At 37.0% G+C, this 24,012-nt stretch overlaps 1 protein-coding gene across 1 annotated transcript in view; it reads left to right on the forward strand.

The window, feature by feature from the left end:
- Positions 1-10,460: 10,460 nt before the first annotated feature.
- LOC139736012 (uncharacterized) overlaps positions 10,461-24,012 on the forward strand; it is a 29,326-nt gene continuing 15,774 nt past the window's right edge. Inside the window, exon 1 of the mRNA XM_071646759.1 lies at positions 10,461-10,484. Coding sequence (XP_071502860.1) covers positions 10,461-10,484 — 24 coding nt within the window. The remainder of the gene's footprint in view (positions 10,485-24,012) is intronic.

Raw genomic sequence — 24,012 nt, forward strand, 5'->3', positions numbered from 1 at the left:
TACTTCTTCTTCTATTACAGTGTGTGCACTTCTATTTTCAGTCTTTTTGCTTCGATGTAAAGCGCCTTGAGCATTTAATCAGAGTGGAGAATGGCGCTATAGAAATTGTATGTATTATCCATTATTATTTGTTATTAATAATGATGTTATTATGGACTGTACATTTGATGTCCCAAATTGTAATGACTACCACAAGAAAATAGTGTGGACAGTATAGTTGATGTCCACAAGGTGCCATGACTATTGTAAGGCAATACTGTAGCTAATATAATTGTGGACAGTAGAGTTGACGTCTGCAAAGTGTTATAACTACCACAAGCATTATGGATTATGTCATGGACAGCAGAGTTGATGTCTATAGGTTTAGACACACAAAGGCTTTAAACCATTTGTGTGCTTTGAAGTCAATGAGCACAGAAAGCTCCATAGCATTGTAGCCACTACTACTCACAGTCCCTAGCATAGAAAGAGCTCAATGCGTCATGCAGCAAATATGAATTTAATAGCATTATGTCTAGGAATTTAGTATTGTGATGTATTTAGAAGTATGATTTGAGTATGATTTAGCTTTCTGACAGCAAAATCAGTGTCCAACAACGGATTCTAGCTTCTTTGTTTTTTGCTGCATTAAAAGTCAAGTTCTGACGATTTTCACAACCAAAAATTATTTCACATCTTGGATTACAGAAATCAACACCTCCTTGTATAGATTTGTGGAATTTATTGTGGTCATTGAACTGAGAAGCCAACATTCTGAAAAACTCAAAACAAATTACACTGAACAAGGATGTTGATCAAGGAGGCTCATATATTTCAGAAATGTAGCAATGTGCATGAAATTCCAGTACTATACTGCTTGGTAAACAAGTTCACATGTGTAGAATTTTTGCATGCTTCCTTGTGTTCTGCTTCCTTGACATATCAAGCCCCCATGTATGTATTCTTGAGGTAAAGCTACCTTATCATCATCCTCGTTCATTGTGATTTGTTATGAATTTTTAAAAAAAAAATCTGATTCCTCTTTCCAATCACTATAAATTCTGAATCTCAGTACCAATTATAACCAATTTACATATGTCCAAATGTGAAAGTCTGAAGATTGTCAAGAGGTCTCCTTTAAAAACAGACATACATGTATTTTGATTCACATGTTATGTAGCAAGTGACAAATCAGTGGAAAAAGTTTATTTCACTTAATATGATGATAGACTTTACTTTAACCCGTTGAGGATGGGCTGATTTTGCTGCAACAGGCATTTCCCATAGACACCTGCCCGAGTATACTCAGGACTCTTCAGCGGGTTAAGAATGGGGCTAAAAGGGATAGTACAGTATTGGTGGAGATTAGAATTGGGCTTTTAAGTTTTTGCAAGATGCCAAGAAAACACTTATGAAATAGTACAGAGCATTCCATTTTAAGAGGAATTCAAAGTTTATTTGATGAAAATCAGGTTTGGAATGACTGAAACATCCAAAAACAAAGTAAGACAAAGCGATCGCACTAAAGTGTAGGTCGCACACTTTATTAGAATCGCTCTGTTTTGGATATCTCAGCCATTTCAAAACCTATTCTCATCAAATAAACGTTGAATTCCTCACGGAATCACATTCTCTTTCATATTTCATAAGAGGTTTCTCATTATCTCGCCAAATAATATCAGAAACCTGAAATTAGGTCTCAACCAAAACTATACGATTCCTTTAACCATTAATGGCGATCAAACTCTCCAAATCTTAGGAAAGTCAGGTACATGCTGAAAGACTGGCAGGGTTCTCAGCCCATCAGGGAATCGGGAAAAATTATTTTACTTGTTTCCAGTCAGGAAAAAGTCAGGGAAATTGATAAAAATGCCTCAAATCAGGGAAAAGTCAGGGAATTTTAATATGCAAAAAATCGGAAGTAGTCTGTCAGAATTGGTTATATTTTGTTGCATTTATATCAAAACAATACCCATTGGGTGACCAATACTTTATACTGCAAATTGTTCACTGCAACAACATAGAAAATATGTGAAACTGGAAATGCGTTGAAATAATTATCATGAAATTTTCAGACTTCATCAGGGAGAAATCAGGGAATTTTGTTTTGTTCAAATGTTGGGAACCCTGACTGGGAATGTAGGCCTTTCAACAGAGGAGATGTCTTTAATTTGACATAGAATGGAGATAGGACAGACCAATCCTGACATAAAATGTAAACATTGTGAGTGAAAATTAGTTGAAATATTTATTTTTGTTGTTAAGTATGTTTGTCACTTTGGGAGTGCATGCACATATTTGGTTGTGTTTTATGCCTTCATCATGTGTTTTTATTATGATTTTTTTTTTTAATGAATACGGGTCCCAAATAGATGTCTGCATTGACCCATCCAGCATATATTTATTTGATATATTTATCTATTTTTGTTAAGAAAAGATATTAAAGCAAAGCTTTATTTTTTGTTTCAAAAAAATGCTTGCATTTTTATATTTTTAGCAAGCACTCGTGCTAGAATAGCAAGCATGCTGAGCATGTATTTTTGCAGCTGTTTATTTATCAGCTGTTTGTACTAGCATATTAAAGCAATACATGTACATGTATTTAGTACATCGATATATTTCTGCAATGTAATGAGATAATATTTCAAAAATATGATGTCTGAATTATTTTTGTTGTGAAATATTTCTGTGCTATGAAATAATTATGAAGACATAACAAGATGTACAGATGCAATTAATGGTGATATGAAATCTTGCTATGATTCAATGAAAACTGAAATTCAATGGTTGCTTGCTTACATACCTTCATCACTGCCTTAGCCACCACATTAAGCAAATCATGATTAAAATTGACATTTAGATGTCATTTTAACGCAGGATTGGTCAGTAGCAATGTTATTTTGGGAACGGTGTATAGAAATAAGTAGAGATTATGTGCAGGAAAAGCCAAAGGTTAAGGTCAAAGGTCAAGGGAAATATCACTGCGCCTTTTTTTTTTCAGCCAATCAGCAGACAATCATTCACTTGCACAGTATAGTGGTCACTGGTCAAATGTTGAATTGTCCAGTTACGTAAACTCTTGCCAACTAATGTCATTTTCTAGCCATAGCACCAGCAAAGCTTGTCCATTGGTAAGGCAGTAATTAATTTGTTGGAAATGATTGTGAAAAGATGGTCAAACATTTTAATGGAGTATAGGGTTGACAGTTTCAAGTTAATGGTTAGTGAACTTTGTTTAACAGTTTCATTTTCCAGCCAGACCATTAACGATGTTAACTGGTTTTTATTTATACTAAAATGTATCTGTATGTAGATGAAATGTCGTTAGGGCTGTGTACAATGGTCTACTGATAAAACGGATCAGCAGACGACTGTGCATGACAGTTGATTTGCTATACTTTTTCGTTTACCTGCACCTTGAAAGAAATTTGGTATTTTAAATCTTGCAGGTTGTACAGTGTTTATATTGAAGATTTATGCTGTAAATAAATTGCTTTCCGTCAATTTTAATCGTGCATCTTTTTGAAATTTTTGAACATGTAGAATATTGTAGCTACAACACTAATCTGCAATGATAATTTTGCCAGGTACCCGTTCAAAAAAAAAAAAGAAAAAAAAAACACGAAATGAAATTGTAATGCATTGATTGTTTTTCCATTTTTAGTATTTTTTTTTACAAATATCATTTCAGTCTTTCTGATAGTACATTGTAGCTGTGAATCATGGTAATCTATATCATTACCTAGGATATGCATCTAACTTTAGTACGTATTAAAAAAATAGTAGTCCCTCATCATAGATGTGCACGAGTGCATTCTTTCATGTTTTCCCCTTGAAACTGAGAAAGTGTGAAAGTGTCTCTATGAGGACCCCTTTATCCGGATCCCTCTATTATCTGAATTCAATTTTGCCGTGTTTTTGTTTCACTCTTGTTTGTTTGTGTGTTTGTTTGTTTGTTTTAATCTAATGATTACGGGAAGAGAGGGATTTCAAATTTTAAACAAAATTAATCCACAAACTGACATGAATTATATATTATTATTGGCAACATATTAATTTAAACATACATAAAGTTTCCATCTAAAATAACATGCTTTCAGACATTTTCAATACACGTACTCCCAGATTTTGCGCTGATATGAAAGAAGAGTTTCATTGTACGCTGCCTGCAATAGGTTACATGAAGCTACCGTTGCGTAGGCAGCTGCGTGTACATGTATTAATAAACATCTTGTTTCCCATATCATTCCGACATGTCAGGATAGGAGAGGTCTGACTGTACTAGTAGATGAGCCCATACCAGTTGAGAAGATTAGCGCATGGAATATCACTTAACCCTTTCTCTGCCAATGAGTCTAATGTGCACAAATTTAACACAAGAACCTATGGACAGGAATGAAGTATGACATGCAGAGAGTTAAAACAAGACTCCATGGAATTTTTCCTAGAAAAAAAAAGAAGAAATAAAACAAACACAATGTAGAAAACCAATAAACACAAGTACGATTTGGTTTGCATTGAATGATGAATTCTATTCCTCGTTTAGGACAGATATTATACAAAAAACAACAACAAACAAGTAAAAAATGGTAGCATCGCCCCCAAGCAAATAATTATTATCACAGGGAACTTCTTTTTGAAGACGTCTGTTATAATACCCCGTTATGTGGAAGTTATTTCAGGTCCCGACTCATCTATTATTTTGTGTATACACCGTGGTAAAGCGAGGAATCTATAATTATAATCTTCTAGACAGCGTTATTGTCATGATCTTTTACTAAGTCCTCTAGTCGTTATGGCGAGGTTTTCCTGAAGTAGCACACTTAACTGTATGTGAACTAAACTGAATGACGTTCTACCAACCAGCTGCTTATCACCAATCATCACTCTGAATTAATGCAAGAGGAATAATAATGCGTTAGTGAACGTGGCATGCAAATGCATGTACAGAAAATCTTTGAAATGTATTACATATAAACCAGAATATAGGCCTAATTACCTCCGCCAAGGGAGGAGGTTATGTTTTCATTTTGTTATTTGATGATTATAATGATAAATATACGTTGGTCCTAAATGTAGAAATGTAGGAATGTACACGTATTTCCAACAGGTCTGAAAAATAGTGGTGTAACAGTCCCTGCACTCTTTGAAATCGTCGTATATTTGGAATAGCGCCCTCGCCGGTAGAATAATACAAGTTGGCTTCGATGAATAAAGCAAAAATTAGAAGTCGAAGAAAGACATAGAAATTTACAGATTCCCATGTTTTCACACTATATCAGTGTAACCACAATGTCACCACGTAATTGATTATGTGCAAATGTAGACATTACCTTACAAGCCTTATATCAAACTGTAGACAGATCTCCACTAAGATTTATCTCTTTTAACATAGAATCCATAAGAAAAAGTGATATCCATCCATCAATTTATTTTAACTTGGTTTCATAGTAATACTGAGTGACAGTCAAACAAACAAACAAAAAACAAACAAACAAACAACGATCACTGTTGTAACTACACTCCGTAACCAATCGATCGATCAATCAATCAGTCATTCATTCAATCAATATCCATCAATCAATCAATCGATCGATCGATCGATCGATCGATCAATCAATCAATCAATCAATCAATCAATCAATCAATCAATCAATTAATCAATCAATCAATCAATCAATCAATCAATCAATCAATCACTCAATCAACCAACCAACCAACCAACCAACCAACCAACCAACCAACCAACCAACCAACCATCCAACCAACCAACCAACCAACCAACCAACCAACCAACCAACCAACCAACCAACCAACCAACCATCCAACCAACCAACCAACCAACCAACCAACCAACCAACCCACCAACCAACCCACCAACCAACCCACCAACCAACCATCCAACCAACCAACCAACCAACCAACCAACCAACCAACCATCCAACCAACCAACCAACCAACCAACCAACCAACCAACCAGCCAATCAACCAACCAACCAACCAACCAACCAACCAACCAACCAACCAACCAACCAATCATTCAATAAATCAACCAACAAATCAACCAACCCACCCAACAACCAACCAAAGTGGATAATATTATGATAAGCCTAATCCCTCCAATTTTATTGCAGTGCCATGAATAACTGAATGTATTCTTCTGAAGACATCTATGTTGCAGCTACATATTTAGTAATACAATGTACTCGGCCAAAAACAAAGCTTTCGATGAAACTTTGAACACAGACCAGAGGAAGAATTGGAATATACCCGGAAGTGCTCGTTTTTTGTTTTTTTTTTGTTTGTTTGTCTGTTTGTTTGTTTCTTTCTTTGTTTGTTTGTTTTGCTGCGCGCGAATCCAGGATGATTATTCAATCATTATCAAACAATAAAAACAAAAACTAATAAGTATCTATCGTGTATAAACAGCAAACAAATAGTACAGACACTGATTCACCATCGAGGGTACTGCCCTTGTGTAAAACCGCAGCGAACCTGGGAATTATGCAACTCAATGTCGTAGAAAAACAACGAAACAAAAAGAGTGCTCATAGTATTCTATGACTTCGTCTTCTTGTTTCGATATGACTCAGCTGTGTTTAAACAGTATCGTACACGAGACGTACAAACGTTTATTTTGCCAGTTTTCTACCTATCCAAATTCTCCATATTGATAAATGAAGTAATACAGTTTGTATCATACTTCCAGGAATGCCGTTATACGTTACACTTTATTATAGAATGCAACATGTAACAAAAATATTTTGATTTAATTAACAGCAATTCTGTGTTTCCTCTATCATGTCTATTATAGATAATAATCAATTGCAGTCGGTTATTCATTCCAAATCCGTTTTTCAAGTGCAGTCTACTCCACTCTTCCATAGGGTATTTGCCAATACGGACTCCAGGGCCCCCGGCCATTTCATAAAAAGAGTTGATATGATAGCAACTCTTGCTTCAATGGTACTTGTCATGGTAATGACAAGAATCCAGCCTCTTGATTGGCTGTTGCTATTGGAAGTTGCAATTCCAGCAAGAGTTGCTATTTTACACGACCAGCACCAAGCAGCGTCGTTGCATAACTCTCTTATTATCATTGGCACACTGATATGATTGCAACATATTATTACGTCAGTGCCGTTGTTTCAGCCATGGACCTAATACACATGGGCATTCATCGTATAATCGGTAATAGTTCATGCACCCGTACATCTCAAAAGCGCCACAAAGACATTTATAGCATGCTTCACTGCTTTGATCCCATGACCGTCATCGCCAGTAAGCCGGGAGAAGAACAAGACGGAGATTCGAGAAATCTAAAACTATATGCGCAGAAGAAAATAACTCACAAAAATCAAGTAAAGTGAATGTACAGTTGTGGTGTATGTCAGGAAATAATACCTCCAACAATTTCGCTTGAGAGAAGCAGCAGTTTTTAAAAGAAAGCTAACATTTTGGCAGAATGATTATCATTTGTGATGTCAATATTTCACTTTTTTCCAGCTTATTCCAGAGCAAAAAGGGACGGTAATGGTATAGAGAATAGATATATCTTGCCATTTTAGGCAAGGTCTTATGCATGTGCGAAAATGTGCGAATCAGCAATTACCCATCTTTTGACACAAAATGTGTAATGATCTCAGGTTTGCTGCTCCTCATTATCTGTATTTATTCAAAGACATTTCCGTCTGAAAAGGGCACATCAGCGAAGCAAGACTGAAATGAGGGAAACGATTCTTTTGTTAGTGACGATACATGATCACACAATCGTTATTGTCCAGACACCTGAATGTTCTCATTAAGATGCACATAATCAAGTCAGTGAACAGTCTAATGTATATCAGGTTCATGGTTCAGCAAGGGGAAATTATTACAAACGTATCATTATCCAATATCAAAACCACCATCTACTAATCGCCACAGCTTCATTTTTATGCAACATTTAGTAGTAGAACTGACATAATTAAACATGCCAGATATAAGAATATCAGAGGTTAAAAAAAATACATCCGCAAGAACTACTTTTATTAGGTCCAAAACACTCTCAATATCAAAGGTGGCGCCAATGAAATTCTTTGAAGATGATGTTGGTGAGGAAATTCACATACATGTTGTTTAATCATGACTTTATTCAAGTTCACGAAAGTGTGAGAATAACAAGTATACAAAAGAACCAGGTCCACCGTTTCATTCAAAACGAATGGCAGGTTTAGACACGTACATGGGGGTACAAAACAACAATATTAGAGTTTACATTATTGCAACCCATATCGCACATAGAATATCAAATATTACCGGTGATCAATCAATAAAAAAATCAATACATAATACTATTTCTGTGTTACAATAACAACAGTGATGTAGTTATCATCCACAGTATTAATACAATAATCCGCATTAAAATATAATATAAGAAATTATACAAATACACATATAGGCCTATATATATGCATATACATACATATACACACACATACATATATACAAAAAAAACCTACATAAACCTTATTATCATCATCATCTCATCAAATCTTCACCAACATTAATCTTTATTTGTCTCTGTGCCCCATACCCCCACCACATATTATAATTATCAGAACCCATCTTATTTACAACTATAAATCTTTTTCAACCTAAAACCAAAAACTATAAACAAACATTTCTACATTTGTTTTTCAATTACCCATTCACCCATACTATTACAGTGCATCAATACTAGAGTGATACTGAAGAACCGATATCGAATAATTCAATATTTGAGCGATACTGAAGTACCGATATCGAATAATTCAATATGACAGATTTATCATAACTCGGATTCAATACAAGAATGACACTGAATTCCGACTTTACTGACACTGCTATTATGAGCATCTCACAAAGTGGATTTGCTGCTAAAGATATCCAGTCATTGTTATGATAATTTAAGCTTTTTGTATTACTGTTATCTAAAGTCTTGTAAACACTTTACGTGTCATTTTTATAAAAAGTTTTGTCCCCTAAATTACATTTCTGTCGTGCTATATTGTGTTGTCCTCTGCCAAACGACCAACACTCAAAAGTTAAAGTTGTTTATCTGTGTATAAGTGTTCTGGTCTTTCCGTTGAAGACCAGGGAGGATTGTAAAAAATCAATATCACCTAGATGCCTGTGTCAAGTGAATTTCTTATCGATAACGGTCTCCTCTACCTGTATACCCTAAGATGATACATATAATTATTATATTCATTTCTGTTGAATATAAACAATAATCTTGCTTACATGTTGATGTCAATTTTTTCATTTTGACATGAATTCATTTGTACAAGAAGAGAAATGAAACACACTAAAGCTGAAACTGAATTTGAAAATCGTTATACCATTGTCATCAACAGTCTCATTGACATTATTCTATCATGATCTATTGTTATAACTATTTGAAAATGATATATCATGATTATCATTGTCAATATCAAAGAAATAAAATATTCATGATTTCCTCCGCTGATAATAATTTCTAAATGCTTAGTTCTAATCAGTCTTACTAAGATATTATTCATTTTCGTGAGATTTTACGATAAAAGAAGAAATCATACAGAAAACTTCCATCACTTGAGGATGATCGGTTATATACAATAATAAAGGAGGTTAAGGCTTCTATACCAACCTCAAGTGATTTTGCTTGCAAGTTGTTGTTGTTGTTGTTGTTGTTGTTGTTGTGGTTTTTTTTTTTTTTTGCTTGTTTTTTTGCCGAGAAAAGTGAAAAAAAAATCAGGGCGCACTTCACCACCGATCTTCCGTCCAATGATCAGGAAACAAGCAGACAATAAGTGGAACTTTGTGACCACTCGGCCTGAGGAAGTCCACAGGAGTGGACGAAAGCTAACCAGCAAAATTACCCAAGTTATAGAAGCCTTAACCTCTCATTTAACAGGATATGAAGAAAACATTTTGTCATGAATATGATATAATGATAACGATATAAAAAAAAACCACACACAATAATATTATAACATACCGGTGGTTTCAATGAACCTTAATTCACGACGTATAGAAGGTAACAAAACCAAACGTAACATTCAATTATTTCACATTGTAAATGATTGACAAATTGTTCTACATCGACGTAAATATTGTCTCTCAGTTGCAATAAAAAAAACAACTCGACCGGAGAATGTCATCAATTTGAACATTTCACATTTAATGTAAACGTTGTTCTAAGAACAATAAATGCGTCATCACATGTTATGTTTTAATGGATGGGCGAGGCGCATCTTTTATGTATAACATTTATATTGATTGGCCACTAATTCCGTCGCGGCGGCTCAAGATTTATTGTTTTGGCCGTGAAGATCGAATCGTGGTTCAAATTTAATAATTCATATCCCTTGGTGAATATTTTCACATGATATATTAAACCGCATTGGAAATTGCGAAGGACGTATCCTTATTATTGATACATGACTTTTATAAGCATTTCAGTGAGCAAATAGTTAAGCATGGCGGGAGTTCCAGCTGAACAAGTAGGTCAAAAGTAGGTAGTCATCTTTATAGAAACATAGTAAGGCATGCTTTCATGCAACGCTGTATCATGCGTAGGATCATGCATTGGTAAAAAAAAAAAAAAAAAAACATCAACTTGTGAAGATATTCCTTAAAAGAAAATTAAACACACAAGTTTACACACACAGCAATCATGCCACGTAATTGATAGAAATCATATTCTACATTTTCCTAGCACGATAAATTGACAAGGAAGGTTATTAAAGACAGATATTCATGCTCTTAACAATGCTTAAAATTTGAGTTTTCAAGCTCTTTTCTTGTGACCATAATATTGTGTGCAACGCAAAACATGACTATGAACACATAAACGATGGATGATAACGATGATGATACAAAATGATATTGCGCTTAAAATTTTCTTTACCAGTGTTTCACAAACAATTATTCATAGTAAATCATTTTATTAATATTATTATTATTATTATTATTATTATTATTATTATTATTATTATTATTATCATTATCATTATTATTATTATTTTCATTGTTATTATTGTTATTATTGTTACTATTATTGTCATTATTATCGCCATTATCATCATCATCATTATCATTTATTCATTCCGCATTTGCAAGGGACAATAAAAGTTAAAAATCAAGCAACAAAGAAACAAACGAAACTATACAGCCTAATACAAGAGTATGTATACAAGAAATCAGACTTTGACAGATGTGCATCCTTTAGTTTTCTGGTGGGATAAAAGCAATCAAAAACTAATGTGGCCCTTGGGTCTTTTCTACCATATCATTTTTTATAATATTGTAAACTGACTGTTTTGGGTGCACCAGCTGGGTTGGGGAGGATGGCCTGAGGGCCCAAGTCATTTAGTTGGCTCTTTCCAGACCCGGGCTGCCCAACCTGGTGCACGCTTACCACTCCAGTGTATGTTTTGATTTTGAAATATGTATTATGATATTTGTGAATGAAAGCCGAATAAATAATAATAATAATAATAATAATAATAATAATAATAATAATAATAATAATAATAATAATATAGGTTTTCCCGGCCAATTTCGCACTTTTGTCAGTCCATTTGATAAAAGGTTCATTCAATTTAGCGAAAATCCTCGTCACTGCACATTCTGTCATTCAAAATTGCAAGTTGGTCGTTCAATTTAGCATTTCGATCAATGAAATTTGCACATGTGCCTTTCGAATTCGTAAAACGAGCATTCAAATTGGCACGTGCTCTTCAGTCATTCAAATTCGCCAACACTGGCCGAAAGGGGTATTTCAGTCATTCAATTTCGCGTATGGGCAGTCAAATTCATAACATGTTCATTCAAATTAACGTCATGTTATTTCTTTTTTGAAAAGGTGATAACATTTAAACGCGTATTTCTCTGTGACATTTTGTTTCATCCACGCACTGTTGAGCAGTAAAAGTATCATTTTTTTAACCATATATAACTCGAGTTTGTTGTTCCGCAACGCCCCTTTTCTTTCATACATGTCATTTTAGGCCTACATGTACCAATACTACAGATTATTCATCTTCTTACAGTCATGACAGCACAAGTTAGATACAGACGTATTTCTCAAGAAGACAGAAAAAGAATTATAGGAACATTTGATGATCATAACCTTGACTTCCTAGCTAACTGGCCGACACACTCGGAATAAAGCACTCAACGGCCAAATAAGTTGTGGCCACATGATGCACTTGTCTTCGGACTGGAAGAATCACTAAGCACAATTTGAAGAAAAAAAAAACTGTTGCCAAAATCTCTAAAATAAGTATATAAAATATGAAATGTAATGACGCTTGCAAATCAATATGTTGACAAAAAAAAATATAAAGAAAGAACCAAAGCATAAACATGCGTGCTAAATTGACTGCAAAAGATGTTAAATTGGATGCCCAAAAATGAATTTGAATGAACGAGTGTGGCATGTCCGTGATCACGTGACTATATCATTCTAAATTGAATGAACGAATAACGAAATGGTGCTCGTTTTGCGAATTTCAATTGAAAAAGTGTTAATTAGAATGAGGCTAAAGGTAATTTGAATGCTCCAAAATGAATTTGAATGAAGAGATCATAAAATTGAACTACCGAACATGTCATCTACGCTAAATTTTGCTAAATTGAATGCAGCCATTAGGAATTGGACTGACAAAAGTGCGAAATTGGCCGGGAAAACCTATAATAACAATGATAATAATAATAGCAATAATGATAATAATAATAATAATAATAATAATAATAATAATAATAATCAGGAATTTCTCAAACGCAAAGAGATAATATCATAATGTCAATTCATGAAATAATCATGACTTCAGATTGAACATGTATGCCCTTGCGCTGCACCAAAGGAATGATTGAACATAAATCTATTAAAGAATATTGTCGCTATGGCGCTGACACGCCTCCGCCACTTCGCACTATTATTCCAACATTATTTTAGTCTACACAGAACATCTCATCAACACAAGACAGCAGGTTTACATAATTAACAGATATTTACAACCTGTACACTAATTTCTATGACAATGCTTCGAGCAATTTTCAACAAAAGATAAAGTGAGCTTTAAGCATTTCATTCCGACCTTTAATTCCATGGTACAACTCTTATCCTGCAAAATTGGTCTACAGACTAAACAATTTTGATAAAATGTATAAATGGATGATAAATCAGCGGAAGGTATCAACTAACTCCATTGCGTTCCACAGGTGGACTCACCTCTGAATGACATGATTTCATTCGAGTGAAAAAAACAAGTAGTGAACGCTCACTTTATGTATTTTATTGAAAATAGAGGGAAATTGTTAAAGGACGCTACCGCCACTAGTCGATTTATGTCGGTAATCAATATTCTATTAATGTTTTTGCTGTCCACCAATGCCAAGCTTGTTTCCGTTACTTTGTGGGCTGGAGAGATTGTTATATGCAAACAAAGAATGAGTCACAAGCTTTATCGATGATCTAACCCACCTGCCCACGGAGTAAAAACAAAATGACAGGTAAGTATGACGTCATGTTCTTTCCGGGTATCCTCGTTTCAGCTGTGCCTCGGTGACGTCATCGCAAAATGTTCCTATAGATAGTACGGGATTCACCGTGAAGAGATAGATAGTTACCGATGTGAACAGACAATGAAGATTATCCAGGTATTTTGTAAATTGACCACCAACATATACTGGTGGTAAAGTCAGAAAAAGCGAGACAGGACAAAAATATGGTATAAATTAGTCGCAGCATGCATTACGCTTTTTAATGCCTCATTAAAACTTATCCATTGTTATTAGGTTTATACAACCTAGATCTTAAATGCAAGGTATAAGATAGCTAAAAACTCTTAAGATGTAGCCAGCAGGCTTATAACGTTACTATCAGCCAAGAGCTGGGGGAGAGGAGGGACGCTGTGGCTCAGTGAATAAGACTACCGACTCCCTATCGGAGGACCCGAGTTCGAATCCCGGCTATAGTGCTTTGCCTCCATGGACAAGATGGTTTTACCCACCCTACCCACCATGTCCCTCTCGATTCAGGTGAAAAAAAAAATGGTACCTTAATTCAGCAACGTTTGGGTAATGATTATGGCAAGGCTCTCTGGTAGGGCAGTGGCAACACAGAAGGGGCTACCCTGGATAAATAAGACATTATCATTATAATTTATCACAAAGGTACCATACCGTATCTGATTGAAAACATGTATGTCGACGAGCGAAGTGACAAACGGGTGAGAGAAATTTAAGGAAAATTGGATTGCACATGATTAAAAAAAGAAGAAGAAATATTCAACATGATTCGTCATCCTTGTCCCATTTTTTCTAGGCATTTTGTCGTTGACTCTCATTAATGGGGTGCAAATGGACAACAATTAATGTGGAAGGATTCCTTGCTTAATTTAACTTGTTGGTGTCAGAGAACAGAATAAGAAAAAAAAAAAGTTGACCTCTCCAAAAAAATTACGAAAGAGTCAAGCAAATGGCAGAATGTAAAACTACTGCAGACACATGCCTGAAACGAGTTTACTTCTGACCTATGTTTCTAACAAGAAATTGAATAAGTTTGCCCTGAGCTTGTCTCACAGCTTTTATTCACGCAATTGAAATTCCTTTTATCATAAATGGGGAATTCTCGACGGTTTTTATAATTTCACAACATGTAGTACATACACGTGTACATCGATAGTGCCATGTAAATATAATATTTAAGTGAATTTTATTGTGTGTTCCTTGAGCAGATGAACCAACTCTTTGTAAGCTGAAGACAAATACTGAGCAAGGACAATGACATAGGAGACTGGTATTGATATAGGGATGTACCATTGCATAACAACTTCACCTGCGTTGAATTTATGCATGTTTTCTTCTTTTGTTCTGCTACCATATCGGCATCGAGTCATGCAGGGTTTAGGGCAATTACCCTTGCCCTGACCCTAACCCTAATCCCAATCCTGAACCTACACTCCTAACCCTAACCCAAACTTTATATCCTAAACCTAACCCTAATACTAATCTTTACTCTAACCTTATCACTAAAAGTATTTAGCCATTGGGTAATTGCCCTCCGGGGGTACTGATTGCCCTGATACGAGTCGTGCATTCTTAGGAGCCCGGACTGATTAAATTCATTAAATGTGCTGTAATAACAAAAAATAAAACAACAACAACAACAGCAATAATAACAGAGAAAAAGAATGTTAAAAAACTATGTAATCATAAAACTATCGATTAAGAGGCTTTTAAGAATTCTCCAGCAGAAACGAACTATAGGCTAATGTACAACAAAGGGCTCAAAAGCAAATATATGAATATTAATTCAACATTGTGAAGTTATGAAGAACATAACTATAGGCCTATACCTACCCTATGAAACATTAACAATGATAAGTAAAAATCAAAAAGAAAACGCAGAAATAGGATCGCATCGGTTAAGTCAGCAACTCTGTTACAGCAACTCAACCTGCCCGCCCCTCCCCTCTCTCTCTCTCCCTATCTCTGCATGCCTCCCTCGCACTTCATGACTATTGGAAGGTCCGCATACACAAAGATAGGAAGGACAGTAGGAAACGTTGAATAAGCACAAGGCGATAATTACATCTAATCAGAGATATGATACTTTCACTAGTTCAAGGGATAGAATTATATCACGTGGGAACATGTAAGTCTATTCGCGTTGTGTGATTTATATGTCTGCCTCGGCGAAAGGAACTTGGGGAATTCGTAAGGGTTACGCGCGAGCAGCGTTGCGCGTGTTGCGTGTTGCGTGGGTTGCTCGTTGAACGGAACTCTGCGGAATGGCATTGTCGGCCTCGGGTGTGCGTTGTACCCAGCTGAAGTTGGTTTTCCGATTATTGATTTAAAGTGCGTTGGACTCTCGCAGTTTTATTAGTGACTGGACTAGTTCAGGTGATAGGTACAGACCTACAAGACAGTCAACGGACAGTGACACTGCCTTTGACCGATTTTATTTTCCCTGGACATCCAGAAAGCGAAGCTTCACTAGCACTTTGGGAATCATGCATTTCCATAACGCCCACCTTCTCGGATGGTTTTGCAAACTTCTTGTACTTTTGCTTCTCTTCAACATTGTTTGTGTGAATAGTAAGGTGAGTACCATTTTTAGTCCCGTCTACCAGGTACTTGTATATTACTTCGACCAAAGCTGGCCAGGACAATCTGATTTCTGTTTACACGAACATTCCCAAAGAACTCTAGACATTTTATTCCAAGTTCCGATATAATATGCTCAGAAAGGAAGTGAGATGGATAGAGAGAAATACAATTTATTTTGGTATTCTGCGAGCCTACAAGGTGTTTACTACAGACCATTGTCCTTCATGGCCTGCATAAGCTGAGAGTTTGCCTTTTGTATTCTTCCACCATCAAGTTTATGTTATAACTAAATAATAATTAGTCGATAGAGCAAGTCGTTGCTTTTTATTGCTGCTAGCTGCAGAACCATGAACTGTAGAGGGTTATGGAGAGACCAAAACTCTTTAAAAATGGTTCCAAACACACATTAATCGTTTTGGCGGTTATCTGGCTAATTGGTGTCAGCATCTTTTGTCTTTGTTTGTGTATGTACCTAGACAGGATTTGATCGCCTGTATATTCACTTTCAATTCCTTTGAGCCAAGTACGTCTGGTGAGGCCGCGGCCTTGCCCGTTTATCAGGGAGGCTAACTGTTGTCACAATACAATATTCCCACGATGATACCATTCGCAGTTCGTGCTTGGAATGAACATACAAAAGTCGCATAATCTCAAACAAGGAAATATATAGCGTACAAATGTGAAAAAATATATATAAACACCGTCCCGATATTACTCAACTACCGATTTTAGGAACTCCTCTGCCATGTCTGCAGTTCCGGGTGCTAAAGCGGGGCAGGAAGTGAGTTTCGGAACGATTCAGAAATTTGAACAGTGTGTGTATATAAGGCTATTTGCTACATAGAATACATTCAGCTTTTATCATCGCAGTTTTGTGGAATTTCCCCCAATCTGCATGTTTTATAAGTGTACTTGCAAACATGTCGCAAGCTTGCATCCCGTAGCCTACATGCACGCACATGCTCAGATCAAAGCAGCGAAGGAAAATAATAATCATATTATTTTGCCGTATAATCTGTCGTCTTGGGCAAATCGTCCGTCTGATAGGGCCTGACGACAAACAAACAATCCAATTATGCACACTATAGAAGTTTTAAAAATACATAATGGCTCGTTCATTATTCATCCTCATATTGACTCTATAAGTGTTTTGAATTTAAGCCTTCCTGTTTTTCACTTTTACTTTGTTTGTATAGTAAAGCTTTCATAATGGCAAAGGTTAATTTCGATTTTAGTGTTGATGAATATTTGCGTCATTGTATTTATCTTTTGTTTTTCTGTGTCAACTTTGTGAAAATAACCATAATATGCACCCTAATCTACTTTGTCTGCACTGATAAAATGCTAAATTATGTTGTTGTTGTTGCTGTTTTTAATGTACGGCACGGACCCCTTTGAAAATCAGCCCTAATGGCTGAAAGGGCAACCTTCCCACGAGTGGAGAAGGAATGAACAAAGACCTAAAAAGAAAAACTCTCGCAATTTTTTTTTTCAGCAAAATTTTCGTTCATATTCTGCGGGAGCTCAGACGATCATTAATTCTTGATTAGTCCTGTTCAATGTTCATGACACTTTGTATACTGATACGACCTACGCTTCAATCCCCGAATTCAATATGATGAAAGAACAAAGTAATCCATTTGTCGGGAGATGATTTTAATCGTTGATTAATCCCAGTATCCCACAAATCGAAGAGATTATCGCTTTCGCTTCTAGAATAAAGATTTCGTCTTATAGACAGATAGACTCCTCTGAGATTGTTACGTAGATATTCGAGGCAGATCGAAGTCCAACGGATCGAATGGAGATTTAGCTTTCCTTGGAAAAAGACTTGGCGGAAACGCGGGAAAACGCCGATAGACAACCAAAACTGTGAGGAACTGCTATCCCTGTTCACACGGAAGAATTAAGCTTGCTCGCATTTAGAATATTGCAGAAGAATAAACCAACTCACATTCCATTAGGTCTGTATGTGTGCAAACATGTTTCCAAAGTTATACCACTATGAATAATAAGGAAGCCACCCTGTAAAAAAAAAAGGGGGGGGGGGAGTGGTTCAGATCCGATCAAACATGTGTAAAATTCGACATGTAAGCACAATGGATTGACTCGAAACACGTTGTCACACAATTTATGGTGGAAGCTGACAAGTTCGAAACTTAAAAAAGATAAACGAAATAGAGGTAACCTCTCTTCAGTTTTGTAATTTGGAAAACATAGTATTTCCACAATCTCACAATCTTAGTTTTCTGAACATAATATTCAAGATATCTACTTATTTTCTGAACAGAATATTAAAGATATCTACTATCAGACTATAGCAGTTTGCTTGCTGTTTTTTCATTTAGTTTAAAACTTCGAATGGAACGTTCACATACATTGAGAGAGTCTAAAACGACCCGACTTCATCACGACGCGATAGATACCAAGGGGAAGTAACTCCTTGCAGAAACGAGGCAGCGACATCCTTCACTGACCCGTGGAGCGTCGTATATGAGTCGTATAATTATGTGTCGGATAAGAATGCGACGCGGTTTTGTCAATCAACAGGGATGAACATATGGCAACATTTTGTTGGTTGTGCGCGACGCGATCTTTGCTCGATCGTTACTCATTATGTCGTTAGAGATTTTCCTTTTTCATCTACGAATGAAATGATGGGATTATCAAAGTTCGGGGTCTTATCAATGGCTGATCTGCCTCTTCCTCCTCCTTTCCGTCTGCAAATATCAGATGATAGATTGTGAGAATCGATGTGTTTGTTGAAACAGTGAGAAATGATGATTATATGAGTCAAGTTCTTAACTTCCATTTTTTTCCTATTCGTTTCATATTCCACCCTCATCAGGAGCTTCTTGTAAACAGTTCGCAGAAAAAGCAAAAAAAATAAATTTTTCATTAAGAGTGGGATCATGAAATAACAGCGATGTATTCTATTAAACAGTGTCGAGACAATCTACAGAGTTCACAAAAGAACATTAATCCATTAATTAATTTTAGATTAAAAAAAAGTATGGCTTCAAACAGACACGAAAGTAACGTCTCGGGTAATAGCAACTTGACATTCATAATTTCAATTCTATTTTAAAACATATCTACTTTTTTTTGCCAAATTGACAAAATGTGGTGTAATAATTGCCTATTCATTCCCTTCTGTTTTTCCATACTTTTGTTTCGTGGGAAGAAAGGCTATGCGGCCTTTTTGTCCCCTTGAACTGTAAACACATGTTGCTATAGCCTTGCAAAAAAAAAAAAAAACAACAACAACGGCATTGGAATGGTTATTTATGCCTCAGCTAAACATTTCCACGTGTGCTACATAAAGCTAACACACGTAACGCAAACAATGTTACTGAAGTTTTGGAGACCTTTCTCATTACCATTTGAATATACCTACGACGGCAGTGTGCTCCTTTGCATTGCTTTCGGCTCCTATCAAATGGATGAAGGGAGAGGGGAATATTATGGTACGATTATGTCCAACAGGACCACACATTTGAAACCTTTCGAACAATTTTACTCAAATGATTGAATATCTGTTAACACTATCCAGCATTCAATTACTTTCAGATAAGAGAATCAAGATGGAAGTGTTGGTAGAATCGCACTCCCTTTAGATCAGGACCCAGGAGATGATGGGATACGAGGACTTGAAGACAGGCAAACATTTTGCTCTCTGTGCGGCGGGAAGCTTGGGTTACTCCCTCGCAAGGGCGTACCGAGGGGGGGTGTTTTGGGTGTTCAAACACCCCCCTTTGCCAAAAGGGGGGTGTTTAAGGTGTTCAAACACCCCCCTTGGGCAAAAGGGAGGTGTTTGAGCTATTCAACACCCCTCTTCAGCAATGCTTAGATGTTGACAAATGAAAAAAAAGCTGTCTTTACCGCTTTTATTTCCGTTTTGAATTCCGCCTTTCCTTTCTTTTGCGTTCATTTTCTCTCTCTCTCTCTCTTCCTTGTTTTTATGTTTGTGTGGATGATGATACATTATGGAGTTACATAATATTATACACACTAAAGAACTCGTGTACAGTACGTGTTAATACTACGTACGTTACTGCACCGCGCGCGAAGCTGACGCGCAAACAGTAGACATTCCCGATCCCTGCTTTGCTTTCTGACCGAATCGCGAAGATACATTGCGATAATGTTCACCGTTTACCGGTATTATACTGTACTCGGTACCGTAAATTGTGTATGATGCATAATATTATGTGTGTACAATGCATGCTGCGCTGCAGCCTATTATAGGCACATTGCATGCTAAGTCAGTAGTATCAACTACCAACAGTGGCGTATCTAGGGGGGGGGGGGGGCAAGGGGGCACGTGAAAAAAAAGAAGAAGAAAAAAAAAAAAACCTCGCCCGGACGGGGGGAAGGAGAATGGGGAGGGGGGGGGGGGCAGAAAACCAAATCAAACAAGATAAAAACAAAACATGAATTCCATGTTTTGTAACGCTGAAATATAAACATTTTCGGCTCGCTCGCTGCGCCCGCTCGCCAAAATTTATCCCAAAAAAAAAAAAGTAAGAAGAGCAAAACGTAATGATGACGTGGAAATATAAAAATTTCGGCTCACTCACTCGTAGTAATTCAGAGTATTTTTCCAAGTCCTTAGTTTGTTGGCATAAATCGTTATCTATGAAGCTGTCACTATATCTTGATTAGAATTGTAAGATTTAACAACCAAAAAATGACAAGAATTCCAGGTTTTGTAAGGTGAAATACAAAAATTGTCGGCTCGCTCGCTGCGCTCGCTCGCCAAAATTTATCAAAATTTATCAGATTTTATATCACCCTCAAAAAAACCCTTTTAAGTGCTCGAAAAAGCATATCAAGTGGACTTTTTTAAGTCCCTACCGGGATTGGATTGGGGTTGAACACTGTTGGTATAAATCGTTATCTATAAGACCGTCACTATATCTTGATTAGAATGGTCATTCGAAGATTTAATAACCAAAAATGAGAAGAATTCCATGTTTTGTAAGCTGAAATACAAAAATTTTCGGCTCGCTCGCTGCACTCGCTCGCCAAAATTCTTCAATATCTATTACATTTAAAACACCCTCATAAGACCCCTTCTATAAGTGCTTGAAAAAGCACATCATGTGAACTTTTTTTAAGTCCCTACCGGGATGGGGTTGGACACTGTTGGTACAAATCGTTATCTATAAGGCCGTCACTATGATTAGAATCAATTGTAATTCGAAGATTTGATAACCAAAAATGACAAGAATTCCATGTTATGTATAAAGCTGAAATATAAAAATTTTCGGCTCGCTTGCTGCGCTCGCTCGCCAAAACACATCAAAATTTAGGGTTGCCTATTTACATTTAAATCACCCTCAAAAGACCCCTCTTAAGTGCTTCAAAAAGCATATCATGAGGACTTTTTTTAAGTCCCTACCGGGATGGGGTTGGGGTTGAACACTTTTTCAGAAATTAGGGGCGCAATTTTCGCGCTTGCCACGGGCGCCGTTTTCCCTAGATACGCCACTGACTACCAAGTAAAGTCAGTATAATGGCCTACTGGAAGCAGTAAGCTCTGGAAGCTCTGGGAGTAGCAAGTTACTTGCTACTCAATGTAATTAGTAATAGCACATGGACTTGCATAATCTTTAGTAATAGTAGATATGAATTTTTTCAATGACTGAAAGTTAAAACTGAAAAATAACTGAGTGTGAGTCTACAAATTGTGGTTGGATGACTTTATTGCGTCTAAAATTCATTAGATATCTAGGTCTAGGAACAGTGGCGTAACTACGGGGGCATGGGGGGGGGGCACGTGCCCCCCCCCCCCATCCGCTGATTAAAAAAAAAGAAAAAAAAAGAAAAAAGGAAAAAAAAAGAAAAAAAAACCTACGAAAATGGTAATTCAAAGGTTAGTAAACTGCTTTTGAAATCGACATGAAAGGATGATCAAGAAAAAAAGATATTTTTCTAAGATTTCTTTTAACCATATTATAATTAAAGAGGTATAACATTGTTCAAAAAGCCCGGAGACGACAAAAGATTGTGATTCAGCGTGATTCCTGGTTGGCATTTTGAATACAAGCAGGATGTGCGCAGTGTACTCAGAATATCGGAATGGCAAAAAGAGTCGCTGCAATGTTGCGCAATGTTTGATATATAGGTTGTACACATTTGCGATCAAAGCTTGATCATTGATTTTGCAGTGTTGCTTTACATACTAGTCTTTATTAAAATGCCTTGCATTGCCAATAATAAGACTTGACCTTGGCTATTTCCTAACTTTTCCATCTATATGAAACACACACACTCACAAACACAAACAAATTAGGGGATGCTCTGTATAAAGTGCAGATTTTGGACATCCTTCTCCCGCTTGGTCACTTCGACGCCCCCTCGCTGGTCATACCTCCCCCAATCATGAACATAAACCGACACCCTTGACTACCAGTGGCGGATCCAGGGGGCGCACCGGGCGCCCCCTCCCTCCAATGCGAAAAAAATATACATGTAGCTACAAACGACAGTTTTTGGACGGTAAAATTTCAAAATTTTCAAGCTCGCTCGCTTCGCTCGCTCGCATTTAACCGTTATATGCCATTCTCCTGATGTTACTGCCAGTAATTGCCAGCAGTTGCGCCCGGTGCGCCCCCCCCCCCCCGAATTTCCAAAGCGAAAAAATATAGCTACAAACGGCAGTTTGGGGACTGTAAAATGCCAAAATTTTCAAGCTCGCTCGCTTCGCTCGCTCGCATTTAACCGTTATATGCCATTCTCCTGATGTTACTGCCAGTAATTGCCAGCAGTTGCACCCGGTGCGCCCCCCCCCCCCCGAATTTCCAAAGCGAAAAAATATAGCTACAAACGGCAGTTTGGGGACTGTACAATGCCAAAATTTTCAAGCTCGCTCGCTTCGCTCGCTCGCATTTAATCGTTATGCAATTCTCGTGATGTTGCTGTCAGTAATTGCCAGCAGTTGCGCCCGGTGCGCCCCCTCCCCTTAATTTCTAAAGCGAAAAAATATAGCTACAAACGGCAGTTTGAGGACCGTAAAATGTCAAAATTTTCAAGCTCGCTCGCTTCGCTCGCTCGCATTTAATCGTTATATGCAATTCTCCTAATGTTGCTGTCAGTAATTGCCAGCAGTTGCGCCCGGTGCGCCCCCTCCCCTTAATTTCCAAATCGAAAAAATATAGCTACAAACGGCAGTTTTGGGACTGTAAAATGTCAAAATTTTCAAGCTCGCTTGCTTCGCTCGCTCGCATTTAATCGTTATGCAATTCTCGTGATGTTGCTGTCAGTAATTGCCAGCAGTTGCGCCCGGTGCGCCCCCTCCCCTTAATTTCTAAAGCGAAAAAATATAGCTACAAACGGCAGTTTGAGGACCGTAAAATGTCAAAATTTTCAAGCTCGCTCGCTTCGCTCGCTCGCATTTAATCGTTATATGCAATTCTCCTAATGTTGCTGTCAGTAATTGCCAGCAGTTGCGCCCGGTGCGCCCCCTCCCCTTAATTTCTAAAGCGACAAAATATAGCTACAAACGGCAGTTTGAGGACTGTAAAATGTCAAAATTTTCAAGCTCGCTTGCTTCGCTCGCTCGCATTTAATCGTTATATGCAATTTATTCTCCTAATGTTGCTGTCAGTAATTGCCAGCAGTAGCGCCCGGCGCGCCCCCTCCCCTTAATTTCTAAAGCGAAAAAAATTAGCTACAAACGGCAGTTTGGGGACTGTAAAATGTCAAAATTTTCAAGCTCGCTCGCTTTGCTCGCTCGCATTTTATCGTTATGCAATTCTCCTGATGTTGCTGTCAGTAATTGCCAGCAGTTGCACCCGGTGCGCCCCCTCCCCTTAATTTCTAAGGCGAAGAAATATAGCTACAAACGGTAGTTTGGGGACTGTAAAATGTCAAAATTTTCAAGCTCGCTTGCTTCGCTCGCTCGCA

Source organism: Diadema antillarum, unplaced genomic scaffold (assembly GCF_040938485.1).
Source record: "Diadema antillarum isolate AM-2024a unplaced genomic scaffold, OU_Dant_1.0 seq00000619_RagTag, whole genome shotgun sequence".
In the NCBI taxonomy this organism is placed as follows: domain Eukaryota; kingdom Metazoa; phylum Echinodermata; class Echinoidea; order Diadematoida; family Diadematidae; genus Diadema; species Diadema antillarum.